The sequence below is a fragment of the Bos mutus genome, chromosome 13 (genome assembly GCF_027580195.1).
Source record: "Bos mutus isolate GX-2022 chromosome 13, NWIPB_WYAK_1.1, whole genome shotgun sequence".
Lineage (NCBI taxonomy): Eukaryota > Metazoa > Chordata > Mammalia > Artiodactyla > Bovidae > Bos > Bos mutus.
In genome coordinates this window covers 36,592,864-36,610,967 of record NC_091629.1, presented here as the reverse complement: position 1 = coordinate 36,610,967, position 18,104 = coordinate 36,592,864, and the positions used below count along the sequence as shown (strand labels likewise).

At 48.1% G+C, this 18,104-nt stretch overlaps 2 protein-coding genes across 2 annotated transcripts; both read left to right on the top strand.

The window, feature by feature from the left end:
• Nucleotides 1-139: 139 nt before the first annotated feature.
• On the top strand, nucleotides 140-3,184 carry MRPS26 (mitochondrial ribosomal protein S26). Its single transcript, XM_005893943.3, has 4 exons — nucleotides 140-371; nucleotides 466-612; nucleotides 700-823; nucleotides 2,196-3,184. The coding sequence occupies exons 1-4, from the start codon at nucleotides 160-162 to the stop codon at nucleotides 2,328-2,330; spliced, it is 618 nt and encodes a 205-aa protein (XP_005894005.1). The 5' UTR covers nucleotides 140-159; the 3' UTR covers nucleotides 2,331-3,184.
• Nucleotides 3,185-16,974: 13,790 nt separating this feature from the next.
• Nucleotides 16,975-17,896, top strand: OXT (oxytocin/neurophysin I prepropeptide). Its single transcript, XM_070382078.1, has 3 exons — nucleotides 16,975-17,135; nucleotides 17,443-17,644; nucleotides 17,735-17,896. The coding sequence occupies exons 1-3, from the start codon at nucleotides 17,016-17,018 to the stop codon at nucleotides 17,788-17,790; spliced, it is 378 nt and encodes a 125-aa protein (XP_070238179.1). The 5' UTR covers nucleotides 16,975-17,015; the 3' UTR covers nucleotides 17,791-17,896.
• The last annotated feature ends 208 nt before the right edge of the window (nucleotides 17,897-18,104 follow it).

The following is an 18,104-nucleotide window of genomic DNA, read 5'->3' as shown; positions in this document are numbered from 1 at the left end:
GGAGGACAAGAGCCATGTTCCCGGCCCAGGGCGGAAGCAAAACTGCGGGCTCCACAGGGTTGGGGCGGAGCCCGCGGACTACACGTCCCGTGGTGCCCCGCGGCCACTTCCGGGTCCCCATGATTCCCTGCGGCGTGCCGGAGGCGGGGCCGTCTCGCCATGCTGCGCGCGCTGAGCACCCTGGGCGCGCGGCCCTTGGGCCGCCCTCCTGCCCAGTTTCTGCTCCTCGCGCGCGGCCGAAAAACCCGCCACGATCCGCCGGCCAAGTCCAAGATCGGGCGCGTGGCGACCCCGCCCGCCGTGGATCCTGCGGAATTCTTCGTGCTGACAGAGCGTTACCGGCAGTACCGCCAGACGGTGCGCGCCCTCAGGTATGTGTGATGGATGAGGAAGCGGCGCCCTCTGGCGTGTGTGTTAGTGCGGGCAGTTGAAAACAGTGCCGACCCTGGGCGCGTTTCCGTCCAGACAGGAGTTCGTGACCGAGGTGCGCAGGAAGGTGCACGAGGCCCGGGCCGGTGTCTTGGCAGAGCGCAAGGCGCTGCAGGATGCCGCTGAGCACCGCGAGCTGATGGCCTGGAACCAGGCGGAGAACCAGCGGCTGCATGAGCTGCGGTGAGTGGGGCAGGAGGCGGGGCGGGGCCGCCTGACCGGCCCCGAGACACCCAGCCACGCTCAGTCTGGGCCTCTCGCCCCTCCCAGGATGGCCAGGCTGCGGCAGGAGGCGCGGGAGCAGGAGCAGTGGCAAGCGGAGGAGGCGGCCCGGGAAGCCCGAGAGGCGGAGGCCTGGGCCCGGCTCAAGGAGCGGGAAGTGCTGCAGCTGCAGGTGGGCCGCGTCTCCAGACGGTGGGGCTGCTAGACCAGCGCGCGGTGAGCGGGGGCGGGAGATGCAGCTACGCGCAGAGGGAAGAGAGTAGCCTTGAGTCTTGAGACGGGGCTCGCAGGTGAGGGTTTGGGAGAGGAGGCGTGCAGCGAGACCGCCTGTCAAGTTGCCACTGCAGTATTCACGTGGCTAGACGGGGTCTGTGAGACGGCCTCCGCGTTTCCCTAGGAGTTTATACTTTGTCCTGAAGGTGAGAAAGTCACCGAAGCTTAAACGTTTTGGCGTGAGATGGTAGGTGTGAGACTTAAAAGCAGCGAGACCAATTAGCAGTGATCCAGAGACAATGGATGAGGCTTGATAGAGGGAGAAGGACGATTTAAGAGAGATTGAGAGACCTAGACAACTCTGAGACGGATTCCGCCCAGTGAAGTGTCACAGTTGGTGTGCCTGGGTTTTGGCCTGAGTGTTCAGGGAATGAGTGTCTTAAAACAAGGTGACAAATCTGCCTAATGTTCTTCCACTGGAACATCACCCGGGCACTCAGAGAAGACCTAGGCGCCAGACGCCTTTCCCATGGAAGAGCTGGAGCCCCTCCCTCAGTGGGCTAAAAGCCGGGAGGCTTGTTCTGGGGGCTCCCATTCAGCTGAATTTTCTCTTTTCCAATTCAGTTCAGTTCAGTTGTGTCCAACTCTTTGCAGCCCCATGGACTGCAGTAAGCCAGGCTTCCCTGTCCATCACTAACTCCTGGAGCTTACTCAAACTCATGTCCATAGAGTCAGTGATGACATCCAGCCATCTCATTCTCTGTCATCCTCCCACCTTCAATCATTCCCAGCATCAGGGTCTTTTCGTATGAGTCAGTTTTTTGCATCAGGTGGCCACAGTATTAGAGTTTCAGCTTCAGCATCACTCCTTCCAATGAATATTCAGGACTGATTTCCTTTAGGATGGACTGGTTGGATCTCCTTGCTGTCCAAGGGACTCTCAAGAGTCTTCTCCAACACCACAGTTCAAAAGCATCAATTCTTTGGAGCTCAGCTTTCTTTATAGTCCAACTCTCACATGCATATATGACTACTGGAAAAACCATAGCTTTGACTAGACAGACCTTTGTTGGCAAAGTAATGTCTCTGCTTTTTAATATGCTGTTTAGGTTGGTCATAAATTTTCTTACAAGGAGCAAGTGTCTTTTAATTTCATGGCTGCAGCCACCATCTGCAGTAATTTTGGAGCCCAAAAAAATAAAGTCTGACACTGTTTCCCCATCTATTTGCCATGAAGTGATGGGACCAGATACCATGATCTTAGTTTTCTGAATGTTGAGTTTTAAGCCAGCTTTTTCACTCTCCTCTTTCACTTTCATCTTTTCCAATAGGAGGATGCAAAAAACTTCATCACCCGAGAGAATCTGGAGGCACGGGTGGAAGAAGCTCTGGACTCCCCCAAGAGCTACAACTGGGCCGTCACCAGAGAGGGGCAGGTGGTCACGCCACAGCACAAGGGCTCCTGAGGTCCCAGTGAGGACAGTACCCACCCAGGGACCATGGAAAGAAAGGGGTTGGGCCTGATCTGAAATAAAGCAGTTGGTGTTTCTGATGAAGAAAAAGGTTCTACCTATTCCAGTGCAGGCTTCACTTTGGGGCCTCAGCTCCTGCCGCTTGGTCAGAAGCCCCACACACGCAGTACTGTCTGCACCCATGTGCACCTCTCAGTAAAGCGCCAGGCCTGAGAAGTTTCTGTCTCACAGAGAAGCTTAGTCCCCTCGACAGCCAGGTTGTCTCCTGAGTATCCTTAAGATCAGTGGTTGGCATATTGCAGTCCTTGGACAAAATCTGGCCTATTGCTTGTTTTTGTGGATAAAATATATTGTAACACAGAGACTTCCCTGGTGGTCCAGTGGTTAAGAATCTGCCTTCCAGTGCAGAGGATGCAGGTTCAATCCCTGGTTGAGGAACTAAGACCCCACATGCTCAGGGCAACTGAGCCCCCGCGCTGGGACTACTTAAGCCCCTGCATTCTAGAGGTCACAATGCTGCAACTGGAGAGTACACTCCACAACCAAAGATCCCGCCTGCTGTAATGAAGAGAGTATATTGGAACACAGCCACACCCATTCATTGACTGCTTTCATACTGCAATGGCAGAGATGAACAGATGCAACAGAGACCTTATGACTTGCAAAGTCTAAAATATTGATATGATTTTTTAATTGAAATGTCATTGATTTATGTGTTAGTTTCAGGTGTACAGCAAAGTGATGCAGTTTTATATATATACACACACACATACATCTTTTAGGTTCCTTTCTATCATAGGTTATCACAACATAATATTATGTTGTAAAATAAAAAAAATTTTTTTTAATATATAGTACAGTTTCCTGTACTATACAGTGGGTCCTTGTTATCTATTTTACATATAGTAGTGTGTATATTTTAATCCCAAGCTTCTAATTTATCTCCCCGCCATTATATGATTTGTTTTTTCCTGTATGTCAAACTTCCCCTACCAGGGATTGAACCCAGGCCCCCTGCAGTGGAACCATGGAGTCTTAACCACTGGACACCTGGGGAAGTCTTATATGACTTTACAGAAGTTTGCTGACCCCTTCCTTATACAGGGCTTTCAGGCTCCAGTCAAGTATCACCCAGTAAGTGAAACAAAGCAACCACTGACCAAAGACCTGCTCCTGCTTGATGCTGAATTTTGCTGGCCAGGGAGTGGTGTGCCCAAGACAGAAGACAGGAAGACCCCGTTTGTCAAGTACTTGGAGCAAACGAGTACTTGTGATTAAAGTTCACAAGATTGAATAAGTGGGCATATAGGTCCATGGCCCTTACTCAGATGCAGGCCCTCAAAGAACATCCAGGATGAGGAAGAGAAATATTTCTCTGAACCAGAGCTGCTGTCCCTTTGCCACCATTCACTAAATACCACCAGAGGGAAAAAACAATCTTTCCCCAACTCCCACGTTGTAAATAGGCCCTGAGAACCTTACAACACAAAAACCTTTGAGGGAAAGTGGATAATTGCTCACATTCAGGTAGGGAAGTGGCTAATAGAGGTATAAGCAGAGGACCTAGGACTCAGTCCCCATCAGGGCACTGCACCATTGAGGGCAATGGCCTCCCTCAGGCTGATCAATAGCTCTTCTCTTTCCTGGCACTGAGCCCAGGCACAGCATAGTGGGGCCCTGATTTCAGGTGCTCAGTGCAATTTCTAGGTTGAGGGCTGATGGGCACATGTTGTGGACCAAGATTGTGCCCATAGCCTTGAACTTTGAGGAAACCTTAGGTACACTTTCACTTGGGACATTGAGCCTGTTGGAGGAAGTTCAGTTTCATTTTGGACAAGTCCCTGGTCCTCTATCAGGATCCAGACAAGCCGTCTGTCTTCAGGTACAGAAGAGTATCATACCTTCTTGAATCTGACTTTGGGCCATGTTTCCTTTACTAGTGTCCTGCATTTAGGGCTGTAATTCCTCATTATTCACTGCTGATGTCAGCATGTCATGCAGAGCTACCTGTAAACCAACCTTGAACATTTTCTTCACCCACAGCCATCTCATTGGTTTAGGTACAAATAGCCAGTTTAGTCAGAGAAGGCAATGGCAACCCACTCCAGTGTTCTTGCCTGGAGAATCCCAGGGACAGGGGAGCCTGGTGGGCTGCCGTCTATGGGGTCACACAGAGTCAGACACGACTGAAGCGACTTAGCAGCAGCAGGCAGCTCAGGCCCAATCTCAACTGTACCTGCATCTGATTGGTTGTAGAATGCTGCTAGGTGCACAGGTCAGCTGTCACGTCATGCCCAGTCCACGTTGCAGATATATGTGTCCCACGAACATGCCTGATCTCCAGTAGAATCCTGATAGGTAACCATGGTCTCCGATTCTTGACTTCAAGTTGCAGATTCAGCTTGTATGTGCTGCAGACTATGTGAACTTGTATCACGTAGAGAACCTCTTGTTTGAGGCCCCACTTGTGAGTAGTAGATTCGAGGGCTACCCAATAAATGCATCTGAAGCACAACACCCAAATGTAAATGCTTTCAGCAAGATTTGAAGAGGTCTACAATGCGGTGTAGAGAGGGCAGGGAACAAGCAGAACCTGTGTTTGACTTGGGAGAGGTATGCTGACCCCCAGAGCTTTGCTGAGTGAGCAGTGTTTTCCCAGGCGGTCTAGTGGTTAGAACTTTGATTGCTGTGGCCTGGGTTCAATCCCTGGCTGAGGTGATGCACTGCTGCCAGGGTGGTATCCTACTACTATATTGCTGGTAGTAATCCAAGTGGACAGAAAAAGAATGAACTTGCCACATGAGTGGGTGCCAGATGCCTCCTTATACTGTTCCATCAAGGAAACCATCTAGGCCTGAGTAAGCCTAACGTCATTCCCCCATATTTTTCCAGAATACACAAGATTTTCTGTGTGTATCCACTATTAATATTCCCAGAAATCGTTGGGAAAGTTCCCCCTGAACTTAACCCTGTGATTATTTCCCCAACAAATACTGAAGTGAAATGGATACCTAGGATCCAAGCCTAGCTGATTGCTGAAATCCAAATGGGAAATTAAAAGTGATATTTGCAATCCCAAATCTTGAGACAAGCAGGCATTTCTCTTGAGGGGTGCTTTGATGACTGTTTCCTCAGTGCAGGTAAGTGCATATAAGCTATAAATGTGAATATCCATATCAAAAAACAGCATTGTCTGGATAAATTCAAAGTGCAGTCTACAAGGCCTTGAGATCACGAATCTGTAAGAAGGAACGGCATCCTGCCACAGGGCCCAACCAAGTGACATGGGGAAGGGCAGAGCTGCATAAGCGTGGGGATTCTGTACTCACGATCGGCAGTACTCTGCAGTGCCTGCATCACTGACGCTCAGTAATCTTCCGCCATTCTTTGGCATTTTCCCCTCACTGAGGGAAATGTCGTATTCATGCTCTTTGTCTCTTTTTTAAAATTCTGGCTACTGGAGAAGATGGTCTGAGAGGGGCTTTGTGTCTGAGGTGTAAATGTCAACCTTGGCTACTGCACCTTTGCCGTCAGTGCCAGAGCCGAGCCTGCAAGTGCTGGTGCTGCAGCTGGAACTGCAGTCCCTGTGCAGGAAAGAATGCAGGAGCCACACTTGGCCACCTCCACTGCTGCTGCAGCTGCCAAAAGGGCCAGAAGCTGAGGAGAAATGTGCATTTGCCCTTTCTCTGTCCTTAGATCTTGTCAGTGACTCCCATGTTATTGTCACAATGGAAGCCAGCTGTCAAGGAAAGCTGGGAAATATGTGCAGGCACCCCACTCCAGTACTCTTGCCTGGAAAACCCCATGGACGGAGGAGCCTAGTAGGCTGCAGTCCATGGGGTTGCTAAGAGTTGGACACGACTGAGCGACTTCACTTCACTTCACTTCCAGCCTCCTGTGGAACTGAAAGCTATGGATGAGTAACTGGTGTGTGCATGCTCTGTCGCTAAGTAATGTCTGATTCTTTGTGATCCCATTAAGTGTAGCCCACCAGGCTCCTCTGGCCATGGGATTTCCCAGGCAAGAATACTGGAGATGGTTGTCATTTCCTTCTCCAGGGGATCTTCCCAACCCAGGGATCGAACCCAAGTCTCCTGCATTGGCAGGTGGATTCTTTAGCACTGAGCCACTAATTACTAGAGAAATGCAATCAAAATTACAATGAGGGATCACCTCATACTGATCAGAACAGCCATCATCAAAAGGTCTACAAATAAGTCACTTGGCTCATAGTAGGCCTTCAATAAATCATTATTCCCTCACATTTAAAAAATCTACAAATAATAAATGTTGGAGAGAGTGTGGAGAAAAGGAAACCCCCTCCACCCGTACACTGTTGGTGGGAATATAAGTTAGTGCAGCCACTATGGAGACCAGTATGGAGTTTCTTTAAAAAAAACTAAAAACAGTTGCCATATGATCCCACTCCTGGGCATATATCCAGAAGAGAGGAAAACTCTAATTAGAAAAGATACACACACCCCAATGTGCATAGCACTATTTACAATCGCCAAGACATGAGCAACCTAAGTGTCCATCCACAGATGAATGGATAAAGAAGATGTGGTATATATATATATGTGTGTGTGTGTATGTGTGTGTGTGTGTGTGTGTGTATGTATAGTGTCTGTGTGTTAGTGGCTCAGTTGTGTCCAATTCTTTGTGACCCCATGGACTGTGGCCTGCCAGACTCCTCTGTCCATGGAATTTTCCAGGCAAGAATACTGTAGTGGGTTGCCATTTCCTTCTCCAGGGGATCTTCCTGACCCAGGGATCGAACCTGGGTCTCTCACATTGTGGGCAGACTCTTTATAGCCTGAGCTAGGGATGTCATATATATATATGGCTTCCGTTATATGTATAATATATATATGGCTTCCAATATAGATATTGCATTATATATAATGGAATATTACTCAGCCACAAAAAAAGAATGAAATAATGCCATTTGCAGAGATACGGATGGACCTAGATATTATGATCCTAAGTGAAGTAAGTCAGACAAAGACAAATGTCATATTAATTACATGTGGAATCCAAAAAAAAAAAAAAATGATACAAATGAACTTATTTACAAAACAGACCCAGACATAGAAAGCAATCTTATGATTACCAATGGAGAAAGATCAGGGGAAGGAATAAATTGGGAGTTTGGGATAAGCAAATACACACTGCTGCTGCTGCTAAGTCCCTTCAGTCGTGTCCGACTCTGTGCGACCCCATAGACGGCAGCCCACCAGGCTCCTCTGTCCCTGGAATTCTCCAGGCAAGAACACTGGAGTGGGTTGCCATTGTCTTCTCCAATGCATAAAAGTGAAAAGTGAAAGTGAAGTCGCTCAGTCATATCCAACTCTTTGCGACCCCATGGACGGCAACCCACCAGGCTCCTCCATCCATGGGATTTTCCAGGCAAGAGTACTGGAGTGGGTTGCCCTTGCCTTCTCCAAAATATACACTACTATATATATATAAAATAGATAACCGACAAAGATCCATATAGCACAGGGAACTATATTCAGTATCTTGTAAAAACCTATAATGAAAAAGAATACAGGACTTCCCTGGTGGTTAAGTGGTTAAGAATCCACCTACCAATGCAAGGGAGAAGGGTTTGACCCTGGTCCAAGAAGATTCCACATGCCTCGGGGCAACTAAACCTGTGTGCCACAACAGCCCACAGGCTTTAACTACTGAAAACCACGTGTCTAGAGCCCATGTTCTGCAACAAGAGAAGCCACCACAATGAGAAACCCATGTACTGCAAGTAGAGAGTGGCACCCACTCGCTGTAAGTACAGAAAGCCTGTGTGCAGCAACAAAGACCCAGAACAGCCAAAAATATAAATAATGTCATATATGTGTATATAAAGATATATATTTAAATATACACACATATATGTATATTTATAGTTGGCCTTCCCTGGTGGCTCAGTTGATAAAGAATCTGCCTGCAATGCAGGAGACCCAGGTTGGGTCCTTGGGTTGGGAAGATCCCCTGGAGAAGGAAATGGCAACTGACTCCAGTATTCTTGCCTGGAAAATCCCATAGATAGAGGAGCCTGGCAGGCTACAGTCCATGGGGTCGCAGAGAGTTGCACATGACTGAGCGTCTGAGCATATTATACATATGCAAAGAACAAAGGTTTGATCCCTGGTCCAGGAAGATTCCACATACTACAGGACAACTAAGCCTATCTGCTACAACTACTGAGCCCACGTGGTGATTTGGACGTACATATCTGAATCACTTTGCTGTATTCCTGAAACTAAAATAACATTATAAATCAATTATACACTTCAATAAAAATAAATAAAAATCATATAGCCAATAACAGCAAATTGCTAGTATTTCAGTTACTTCCTGACCTGGCAAAATTTAAGTTTTTGCTTTTGGATGATTTTTGCAAGTAGACTGCTCCAGAAGACTAATTTGGGGATGACTTAAGCTAATTGGGTCACAGCTTGTGGCTTTCTGGACACTTTTGTGAATTTATTGGAGAAATAAAAAATCTCCAAGAGATATGAGAGTGTTTGCATGATTGCCTTACTCACTGCTTCAATCCAGAAATCGATATGAATAAATTAAAAATAGAGAAACACCGTGAGAGGCTACCTAGCTTAGTGTAGAAAACCTGCTGCAGTCTGCCTGGATTTGAAGCCCAGCTCCCCTTCTTACTACTTTGAGTGTTTTGAGGAACACTTCTTAGTCTCTCTATTCCTCAGTTTCCTAAAAGTAAAGTAGAAATAATACTGATACCTGTAAGATTGTTGTGAATATATGAGACATTCGTGTAAAGCTAAGTTCAGTGCTTGGGGCTTGGGGCTCAATACACGTTAAATACTATTTTTAGTGAAACTAGAGAATGACCTCAAACTCATACCATGAACTAAAATAGTATGATGATTCCTCAAAAGAATTATATGCCAAATACAGTCAAACTGAGAATCAATTTCTGGAGGAAACTCAGATCCACTCTGCAGCTGCCCATGTGGCCAGCAGAGGGCAGCCTCACAAAGACAGTGACAGTTCAGTTCAGACAGTTCAGTCGCTCAGTCTTGTCTGACTCTGACACCCCATGAATCGCAGCACGCCAGGCCTCCCTGTCCATCACCAACTCCCGGAGTTCACTCAGACTCACGTCTATCGAATCCGTGATGCCATCTAGCCATCTCATCCTCTGTCGTCCCCTTCTCCTCCTGCCCCCAATCCCTCCCAGCACCAGAGTCTTTTCCAATGAGTCAACTCTTTGCATGAGGTGGCCAAAGTACTGGAGTTTCAGCTTTAGCATCATTCCTTCCAAAGAAACCCCAGGGCTGATCTCCTTCAGAATGGACTGGTTGGATCTCCTTGCAGTCCAAGGGACTCTCAGGAGTCTTCTCCAACACCACAGTTCAAAAGTATCAATTCTTCGGCGCTCAGCTTTCTTCACAGTCCAACTCACATCCATACATGACTACTGGAAAAACCATAGCCTTGACTAGACGGACCTTTGTTGGCAAAGTAATGTATCTGCTTTTCAATATGCTATCTAGGTTGGTCATAACTTTCCTTCCAAGGAGTAAGCATCTTTTAATTTTATGGCTGCAGTCACCGTCTGCAGTGATTTTGGAGCCCCCTAAAATAAAGTCTGACACTGTTTCCACTGTTTCCCCATCTATTTGCCATGAAGTGATGGGACCAGATGCCATGATCTTAGTTTTCTGAATGTTGAGCTTTAAGCCAACTTTTTCACTCTCCTCTTTCACTTTCATCAAGAGACTTTTTAGTTCCTCTTTACTTTCTGCCATAAGGGTGGTGTCATCTGCATATCTGAGGTTATTATTTCTCCCGGCAATCTTGATTCCAGCTTGTGTTTCTTCCAGTCCAGTGTTTCTCATGATGTACTCTGCATATAAGTAAAATAAGCAGGGTGACAATGTACAGCCTTGACGTACTCCTTTTCCTATTTGGAACCAGTCTGTTGTTCCATGTCCAGTTCTAACTGTTGCTTCCTGACCTGCATATAGGTTTCTCAAGAGCCAGGTCAGGTGGTCTGGTATTCCCATCTCTTTCAGAATTTTCCACAGTTCATTGTGATCCACACAGTCAAAGGCTTTGGCATAGTCAATAAAGCAGAAATAGATGTTTTCCTGGAACTCTCTTGCTTTTGCGATGATCCAGTGGATGTTGGCAATTTGATCTCTGGTTCCTCTGCCTTTTCTAAAACCAGCTTGAACATCTGGAAGTTCACGGTTCATATATTGCTGAAGCCTGGCTTGGAGAATTTTGAGCATTACTTTACTAGTGTGTGAGATGAATGCAAATGTGCAATAGTTTGAACATTCTTTGGCATTGCCTTTCTTTGGGATTGGAATGAAAACTGACCTTTTCCAGTCCTGTGGCCACTGCTGAGTTTTCCAAATTTGCTGGCATATTGAGTGCAGCACTTTCACAGCATCATCTTTCAGGATTTGAAATAGCTCAACTGGAATTCCATCATCTCCACTAGCTTTGTTTGTAATGATGCTTTCTAAGGCCCACTTGACTTCAAATTCCAGGATGTCTGGCTCTAGGTGAGTGATCACACCATCGTGATTATCTTGGTCGTGAAGATCTTTTTTGTACAGCTCTTCTGTGTATTCTTGCCACCTCTTCTTAATATCTTCTGCTTCTGTTAGGTCCATACCATTTCTGTCCTTTATTGAGCCCATCTTGCATGAAATGTTCCCTTGGTATCTCTAATTTTCTTGAAGACATCTCTAGTCTTTCCCATTCTATTGTTTTCCTCTATTTCTTTGCATTGATCACTGAGGAAGCCTTTCTTATCTCTTCTTGCTATTCTTTGGAACTCTGCATTCAGATGCTTATATCTTTCCTTTTCTCCTTGCTTTTCACTTCTCTTCTTTTCACAGCTATTTGTAAGCCCTCCCCAGACAGCCATTTTGCTTTTTTGCATTTCTTTCCCATGGGGATGGTCTTGATTCCTGTCTCCTGTACAATGACATGAACCTCATTCCATAGTTCATCAGGCACTCTATCTATCAGATCTAGTCCCTTAAATCTATTTCTCACTTCCACTGTATAGTCATAAGGGATTTGATTTAGCTCATACCTGGATGGTCTAGTGGTTTTCCCTACTTTCTTCAATTTCAGTCTGAATTTGGCAATAAAGAGCTCATGATCTGAGCCACAGTCAGCTCCTGGTCTTGTTTTTGCTGACTGTATAGAGCTTCTCCATCTTTGGCTGCAAAGAATATAATCAATCTGGTTTCGGTGTTGACCATCTGGTGATGTCCATGTGTAGAGTCTTCTCTTGTGTTGTTGGAAGAGGGTGTTTGCTATGACCAGTGTGTTCTCTTGGCAAAACTCTATTAGCCTTTGCCCAGGGCCTTCAAAAGTTGGTAAATTTGACTACATTTTTTACAAAGAAATGACCTTTCTTTGGTCTATTTTTGCGGGCTTTTCCCTTCCTTGTCTTTTAGCCACTGCCATTCTGGACTCCCGTTTCCTACTATCTAAGGCAAGTGGAATCTTCCTGGACCAGGGATTGAGACTTTGTCCATTGCATTGGCAGATGGATTCTTTATCCACTGTGCCACCAGGGAAGTCTGATTTTAGTCTTTTTAATGTTGAGTTTCAAGCCAGCTTTTTCACTCCCCTCTTTCACCCTCAAGAGTCTCTTGAGTTCCTCTTCACTTTCTGCCATTCAAGTGGTATCACAAGGATCCTGAAGACAGGATCACAAGGAGGAAGAGATGATCAGATGTGCAAATGTTGATATTTCTGAGGTTGATATTTCTCCTAGCATTCTAGGATTCAGTTTTGATTCATCCAGTCTAGCATTTCGCATAATGTACTCTGCATGTAAGTTAAATAAGCTGGGTGACAATACACAGACTTATCATACTCCTTTCCCAGTTTTGAACCAGTCTATTTTTCCATGTCTGGTTCTAACTGTTGCTTCTTGTCCATCAACTGATGAATGGATAAACAAAATGTGGTTCATCTATGGACTCAGTTCAGTCACTCAGTCGTGTCCGACTCTTTGCAACCCCATGAATCGCAGCACGCCAGGCCTCCCTGTCCATCACCAACTCCCGGAGTTCACTCAGACTCACGTCTATCGAGTCGGTGGTGCCATCCAGCCATCTCATCCTCTGTCATCCCCTTCTCCTCCTGCCCCGAATCCCTCCCAGCATCAGAGTCTTTTCCAATGAGTCAACTCTTTGCATGAGGTGGCCAAAGTACTGGAGTTTCAGCTTTAGCATCATTCCCCCCAAAGAAATCCCAGGGCTGATCTCCTTCAGAATGGACTGGTTGGATCTCCTTGCAGCCCAAGGGACTCTCAAGAGTCTTCTCCAACACCACAGTTCAAAAGCATCAATTCTTCAGCGCTCAGCCTTTGGACTACTTCTCAATGATACAGAGGAACAAACCACTGACACACACAGTCACTTGGATGAGCCTCAACAGCACAATGGCAAGTTAAAGAAGCCAGACACAAAAGATTACATACTGTGTATGGTTAAATTTATAGGAACTTTATAGAAAAGTTGAATCTATGTCAGTGGTTTCCTGAGGCTGAGGGTAGGAACAGGGAGTAATGGCAAACAGGTATGAAGGACTTCTTCCTAGAATGCAAGCGTTCTAAAACTGGATTGAGGCGATGGTTGCATAACTGTTTACTGTAATAAAAATCATCAAATGCTGCTGTTACAATGGGTGGATTTTATGTTGTATAAACTATGTTGTTGTTTTTGTTTAGTTGCTAAGTTGTGTCTGACTCTTTTGTGATCCCATGGACTGTAACCAGCCAGGTTCCTCTGTCCATGACATTTTCCATGCAACAATACTGAGTGTCTTGTCATTTCCTTCTCCAGGGGATCTTCCCAACCCAAGGATTGAACCCACATGTCCTTCGTTGGAAGGAGGATTCTTTACCACTGAGCCATCAGGGAAGCCCTGTATAGATTATACTTTATTGAAGTTGTTTAAATAAAGAAGTTCAACTTTCATGTCAAGCAGCATTTGCACATCTGATCATTTCCTCCTCCTTGTAATCCTGTCTTCATCCTCTTGTTTTCTCCTACCTTACTTGGGGTTCAAATCACTCCCCCTAAGCCATCTCACTCAGGTCTGTGCCTTTAAATATTGGTACTGATGATTTCCAAATTTACATATCTGCTGCCCAGTCCTCTCTTCTAAACTCCAGATTCTAAAACCCAAATGCCTGCTCAGTCTCCTTGGGTGTGTGATGAGCATCTGTTAGTCCACGCTAAGCTTCATACTTCCCACTGCTTGACTCCTCTTTCTCTATCTCACCCATATCCAACCCATCAGCAAACCTCAGTTGGTACTTTCTTCTAAATACATCCAGAATCGGGTCACTTCTACCCCCATGCACCCTCCTCCTTGGTCCAGCCCACCATCATCCCTTGCAAGGATTGCTGCAGGAGCCTCCTCTTTCCTGCTTCCACCTTTTCCCCACAGCCTTTCTGCAACACGATATCCAAATCTGTGCTAATAACATCTGAGCCGGATCACGTCACCTCTCCACCTCACTCCCCATCTCAGAACCCTCTCGGTTTCCCATTTCACTCGGTCCCATGTGACCATGCTGACCTCAGGACTCAGTCACTCCACTCCAGTCCCACTGGCCTTCTTGCTGTTCCTTGAACGTGTCAGACATTCCACCTCAGTTCTTTTGCACTTGCTCTTTTCCCTGCCTAGATAAATCTCCCTTCAAAAGAAAGTTACAGGTCCGACATAAGAATTCTAAAATGGCCCTGGGATTCCCATCCCTGGTACCCTTCTGTGTGTATGCACACATGCTAAGTCACTTCAGTCATGTCCTACTCTTTGTGAGCCATGGACTGTAACCCACCAGGCTCCTCTGTCCTTGGGATTCTCCAGGCAAGAATACTGGAATGGGTTGTCATGCCCTCCTCCAGGGGATCTTCCCGACCCAGGGATGAAACCCTAGTCTCTTACGTCTCCTGCATTGACAGATGGGTTCTTTACCACTAGCACCACCTAGGAAGCCCCATGTATCCACACCTTTGCACAATCCCTCCTGTTGCATGCAGGTATGACCTGTAACTTTCTTCTAACCCATAGAAGAATACAGTAAAAGGGAAGTCACTCTGATGATTACACTATAAGCTAAATATGAAAGGATTTTGCAGATGTAATTATGGGCTCAATTATCCAAATTAATCACTTTGATTTTGAGTTCAAAGTTGATCCTGCGGCTGGCTTAATCAGGTGAGACCTTTTAAAAGAAGGTTGCTTGCACTTAGAGACTTGAAGCACCAAAGACTCTTTCTTTCTGTTGCTGGCCTTGAAGATGCAAATCACATGAGTTCTACAGCTGTAAGCGATGCATTATGTCAGCAATATCCCAGACTCCAGAAGGGAATGCAGCCTGGCTGACACCTTGACTGTAGCCCTGTGACCCAGAGGACCCAGCTGAGCAGTGCCCAAACCCACAGAAACTGTGGGATAATAAGTGGATACTGTTTTAAGCTACTAAATTTGTGGTCATTTGGGACTTAGCGATAGAAAACTAGGCCACCCTCAGATATCCACGTGGCTTCTTTTTTGCCTCCTTCAAATGTCAAGATATCACTTCACAAACAGGCCTAGGCTGAAGACTTCAGGAAAACTGTGATGTGCCCCCCGCTTTCCTCCACAGCACTTACCACCCCTAACCTACTGAAATATGCTTATTGCCTCTCCTCTTCGACTAGGGTATAAGCCCCTGAGGGCTGGGATTTTTGTCTGTTTGGGTCACTGGTATTTCCAAGCATCTGTCCTGGGACCTGGTGCATCTTCAGTTGACAGTTGTTGAACAGATAAAGGAACGCTGGCCCTGTGAGGGCCATGAGGCCAAAGTAATCTCTGTGCATTTGTTAATTTGGGTGAGGTCAATATCCCCACAGGGCAGGCGGGAGGACTTTCTGGGGCTACCTCCAGGGTCAAGCCCTTGGCCTTCTAGACCAGCCATGCCAATGAACTGATTTGGGTGAGAGACAAGACCAGCTGCTGACTGATATTCCAGGTCAGCTTGACCTGCTCAGCTTGGGAGCCTCAGCACCCTCCTCTAAGAGGGTCAGCAAGAGTGCAAAGGAGGCTGCCTCTCTTCCGCGAGTGACAATGATCTCATCTTTCCCTCTTGCACACTGAAGTCCCCAGAGAGCAGAGTGAAATGAAGTCTAACATACAAGATGCTTATTACCCCTGGAGAAGGAAATGGCAACCTGCTACAGTATTCTTGCCTGGAAAATTCCACAGACAGAGGAGCCTGGTGGGCTACAGTCCATGGGGTCTCAAAAAGTCGGACATGACTGAGCAACTAACACATACACGCTTATTGCCAAGGGTCCCTGGGACCCATACCTGTGAGAGGGACGGGCTGGAAACAGAGCTAGACAGAGAGAGAACTTCCATGCAGGCCTCAGTTGACCCCACAAGGATGTCCTAAGCTGAAATAGTCCTTCAGAGTTGTCCAGCATTGGGCCAAAATGGACCAGTCATTGAATACGGGCCACCAGAGAATGGTGTGACCATGACCTTAGATGAGGCAGCTATCTGTAGCTGAGGCAGGCCTTGGATGGGCTATCAGCCAAAGGCTATCTGCTGACCACTCTCCCAGAAGCTGGGTGGCAAGTCCCTTCTTGAAGGGGGATCCATGCTGAGCATCTCCTTGTTCATGGCAGCAATGACCAATACTCCTCAGAGGTAGTCTCTCTTTCTTTTATTTTAATTATTTTCATTTTAAGATACTGTATATTAAAAATGCAAAACAATCAAACAAAAGACATGAAATTACAAAAGAAACCAGCTATATTTATGATCAGGTATCAAAATATTAAAACGTTTGAGATACAGTCACAAATGTGCTGCTTTATTTAGATAACAAGATTTAGTGGCAGGTCCGTCCAATAATCCATAATTTCACAGTGATAATGAGCCTGATGTTTAGAGACATTTGCAATAGCTGTTGTAATGGGATAGGAGGATATCAGCCATTTCAATTTGTGACGAAGTCACAGGTATTGCGAATTCCACTGTGGTTTGTTGCCTACCTTATAGCTGAAGGAAAGGCTTGATTTCAGTTAGAAATGAGAGAAAATAAAATCTTTTCATATCCAAGTGCCTGCTGGATGTTGGTGTGGGGAGCCGGGCTGGGGTTCCAGGAAATCAGATTTCAGGAAGAGAACTTGCTTACAGAGGGGAGCTAGGGAGTGTATGTGGTTGGCCAAGAGGGCAGATGGGGAAGTCCTGAACGAATCTCTTCTCTCCTGGAGGGCCCGAGTGTTCATCCTGACCCCTCACCCCAAGGGATTGAGAGTGGGCTCCATAGTCCTCGGTTGGGCCGCAGCCCCCATACTCCCTGTCCCACCCTAGGACCTAGGCCACCGCACAGGCTCCCTGCCCAGAGCTGCTTGCTTCCCCCAAGCAGCACTCGCTATCATCTCCCGGACCATTAGCCATTAGCCGACATAACCTTGACCCGGCACAGCCCCTGCAAATGAGGGGGCGCGCCGGGGGCGCAGGGCCTGACCCGCAGCGGCGCGCTGTGACCAGTCATGCGGCTGCCCTCTTAGACACCGTTCCGCCCACGCGGCCGCCGGGCTTAAAAGGCCAGACCCGAGAGACGGCCGCAGTCCCCGGCCCGGAGACCAGCGCGTCTGCACCATGGCAGGTTCCAGCCTCGCCTGCTGCCTGCTCGGCCTCCTGGCGTTGACCTCCGCCTGCTACATTCAGAACTGCCCCCTGGGCGGCAAACGCGCGGTGCTGGACCTCGACGTGCGCACGGTGAGAGCCCCGCCCTCGACCCATGGCGCTCCCGGCTGCCCGGCCCGCTGCCACAGGGTCTCCCCCGCCGCCCCCTTTCCCGCGCTGACCGCGTACTGGCCCCACCTAGCCTGGGAATCGAGGGAGCGGAAGAGCTTTTGACTGCCCTCCTTCGACCAATTTTGGGCCCAAAGAGAGCCAGGGAGACCCGCCACCTCCCGCGCTCCTCCGGCCGCCCTCGCCCGCCCGGCTCAGCCCCCCGCCCCACAGGGTCTCCCTCCCCGGCCGCTCCCCTCCCGCCCCCGGCTCATCCCCTCCCTCCCACCAGTGTCTCCCCTGCGGCCCCGGGGGCAAAGGCCGCTGCTTCGGGCCCAGCATCTGCTGCGGGGACGAGCTTGGCTGCTTCGTGGGCACGGCCGAGGCGCTGCGCTGCCAAGAGGAGAACTACCTGCCGTCGCCCTGCCAGTCCGGCCAGAAGCCCTGCGGGAGCGGGGGCCGCTGCGCCGCCGCCGGCATCTGCTGCAGCCCGGGTGAGTCGGGCAGGGGCCGAGACGGGACCGGGGCTCCAGGACCAGGCGGGCTGGGCCAGGGCGGCCCTGACTCGGCGTCTCTCTGTGCAGACGGCTGCCACGAGGACCCCACCTGCGACCCTGAGGCCGCCTTCTCCCAGCACTGAGACCGGCCGGCCCCCGATACCGTCGGAGCGCAGCCCTCACTCCCTCTGTAATCATCCCCAGGAATTATGACAATGAAATAAAGCCGTTTTTTTCCCCCTCCAACAAGCCTCGCGTCTGAGTGTCAGAACGGGGAGGGGAGGGCTTTGGGGGAATCGAAGATCCTCGGCTCTCGGCGCTTCAAACGGAATTAGAGCCGCGGTCCAGGGCGCCATCCTATAGGGGTGGATGGAGGAAGGGGTTGGGGGTACTACACAGCGGGCTCCCAGGGAGATGGAAACAGCCCCCAGTTTCCAACTCCAAACAGGCTGGACAT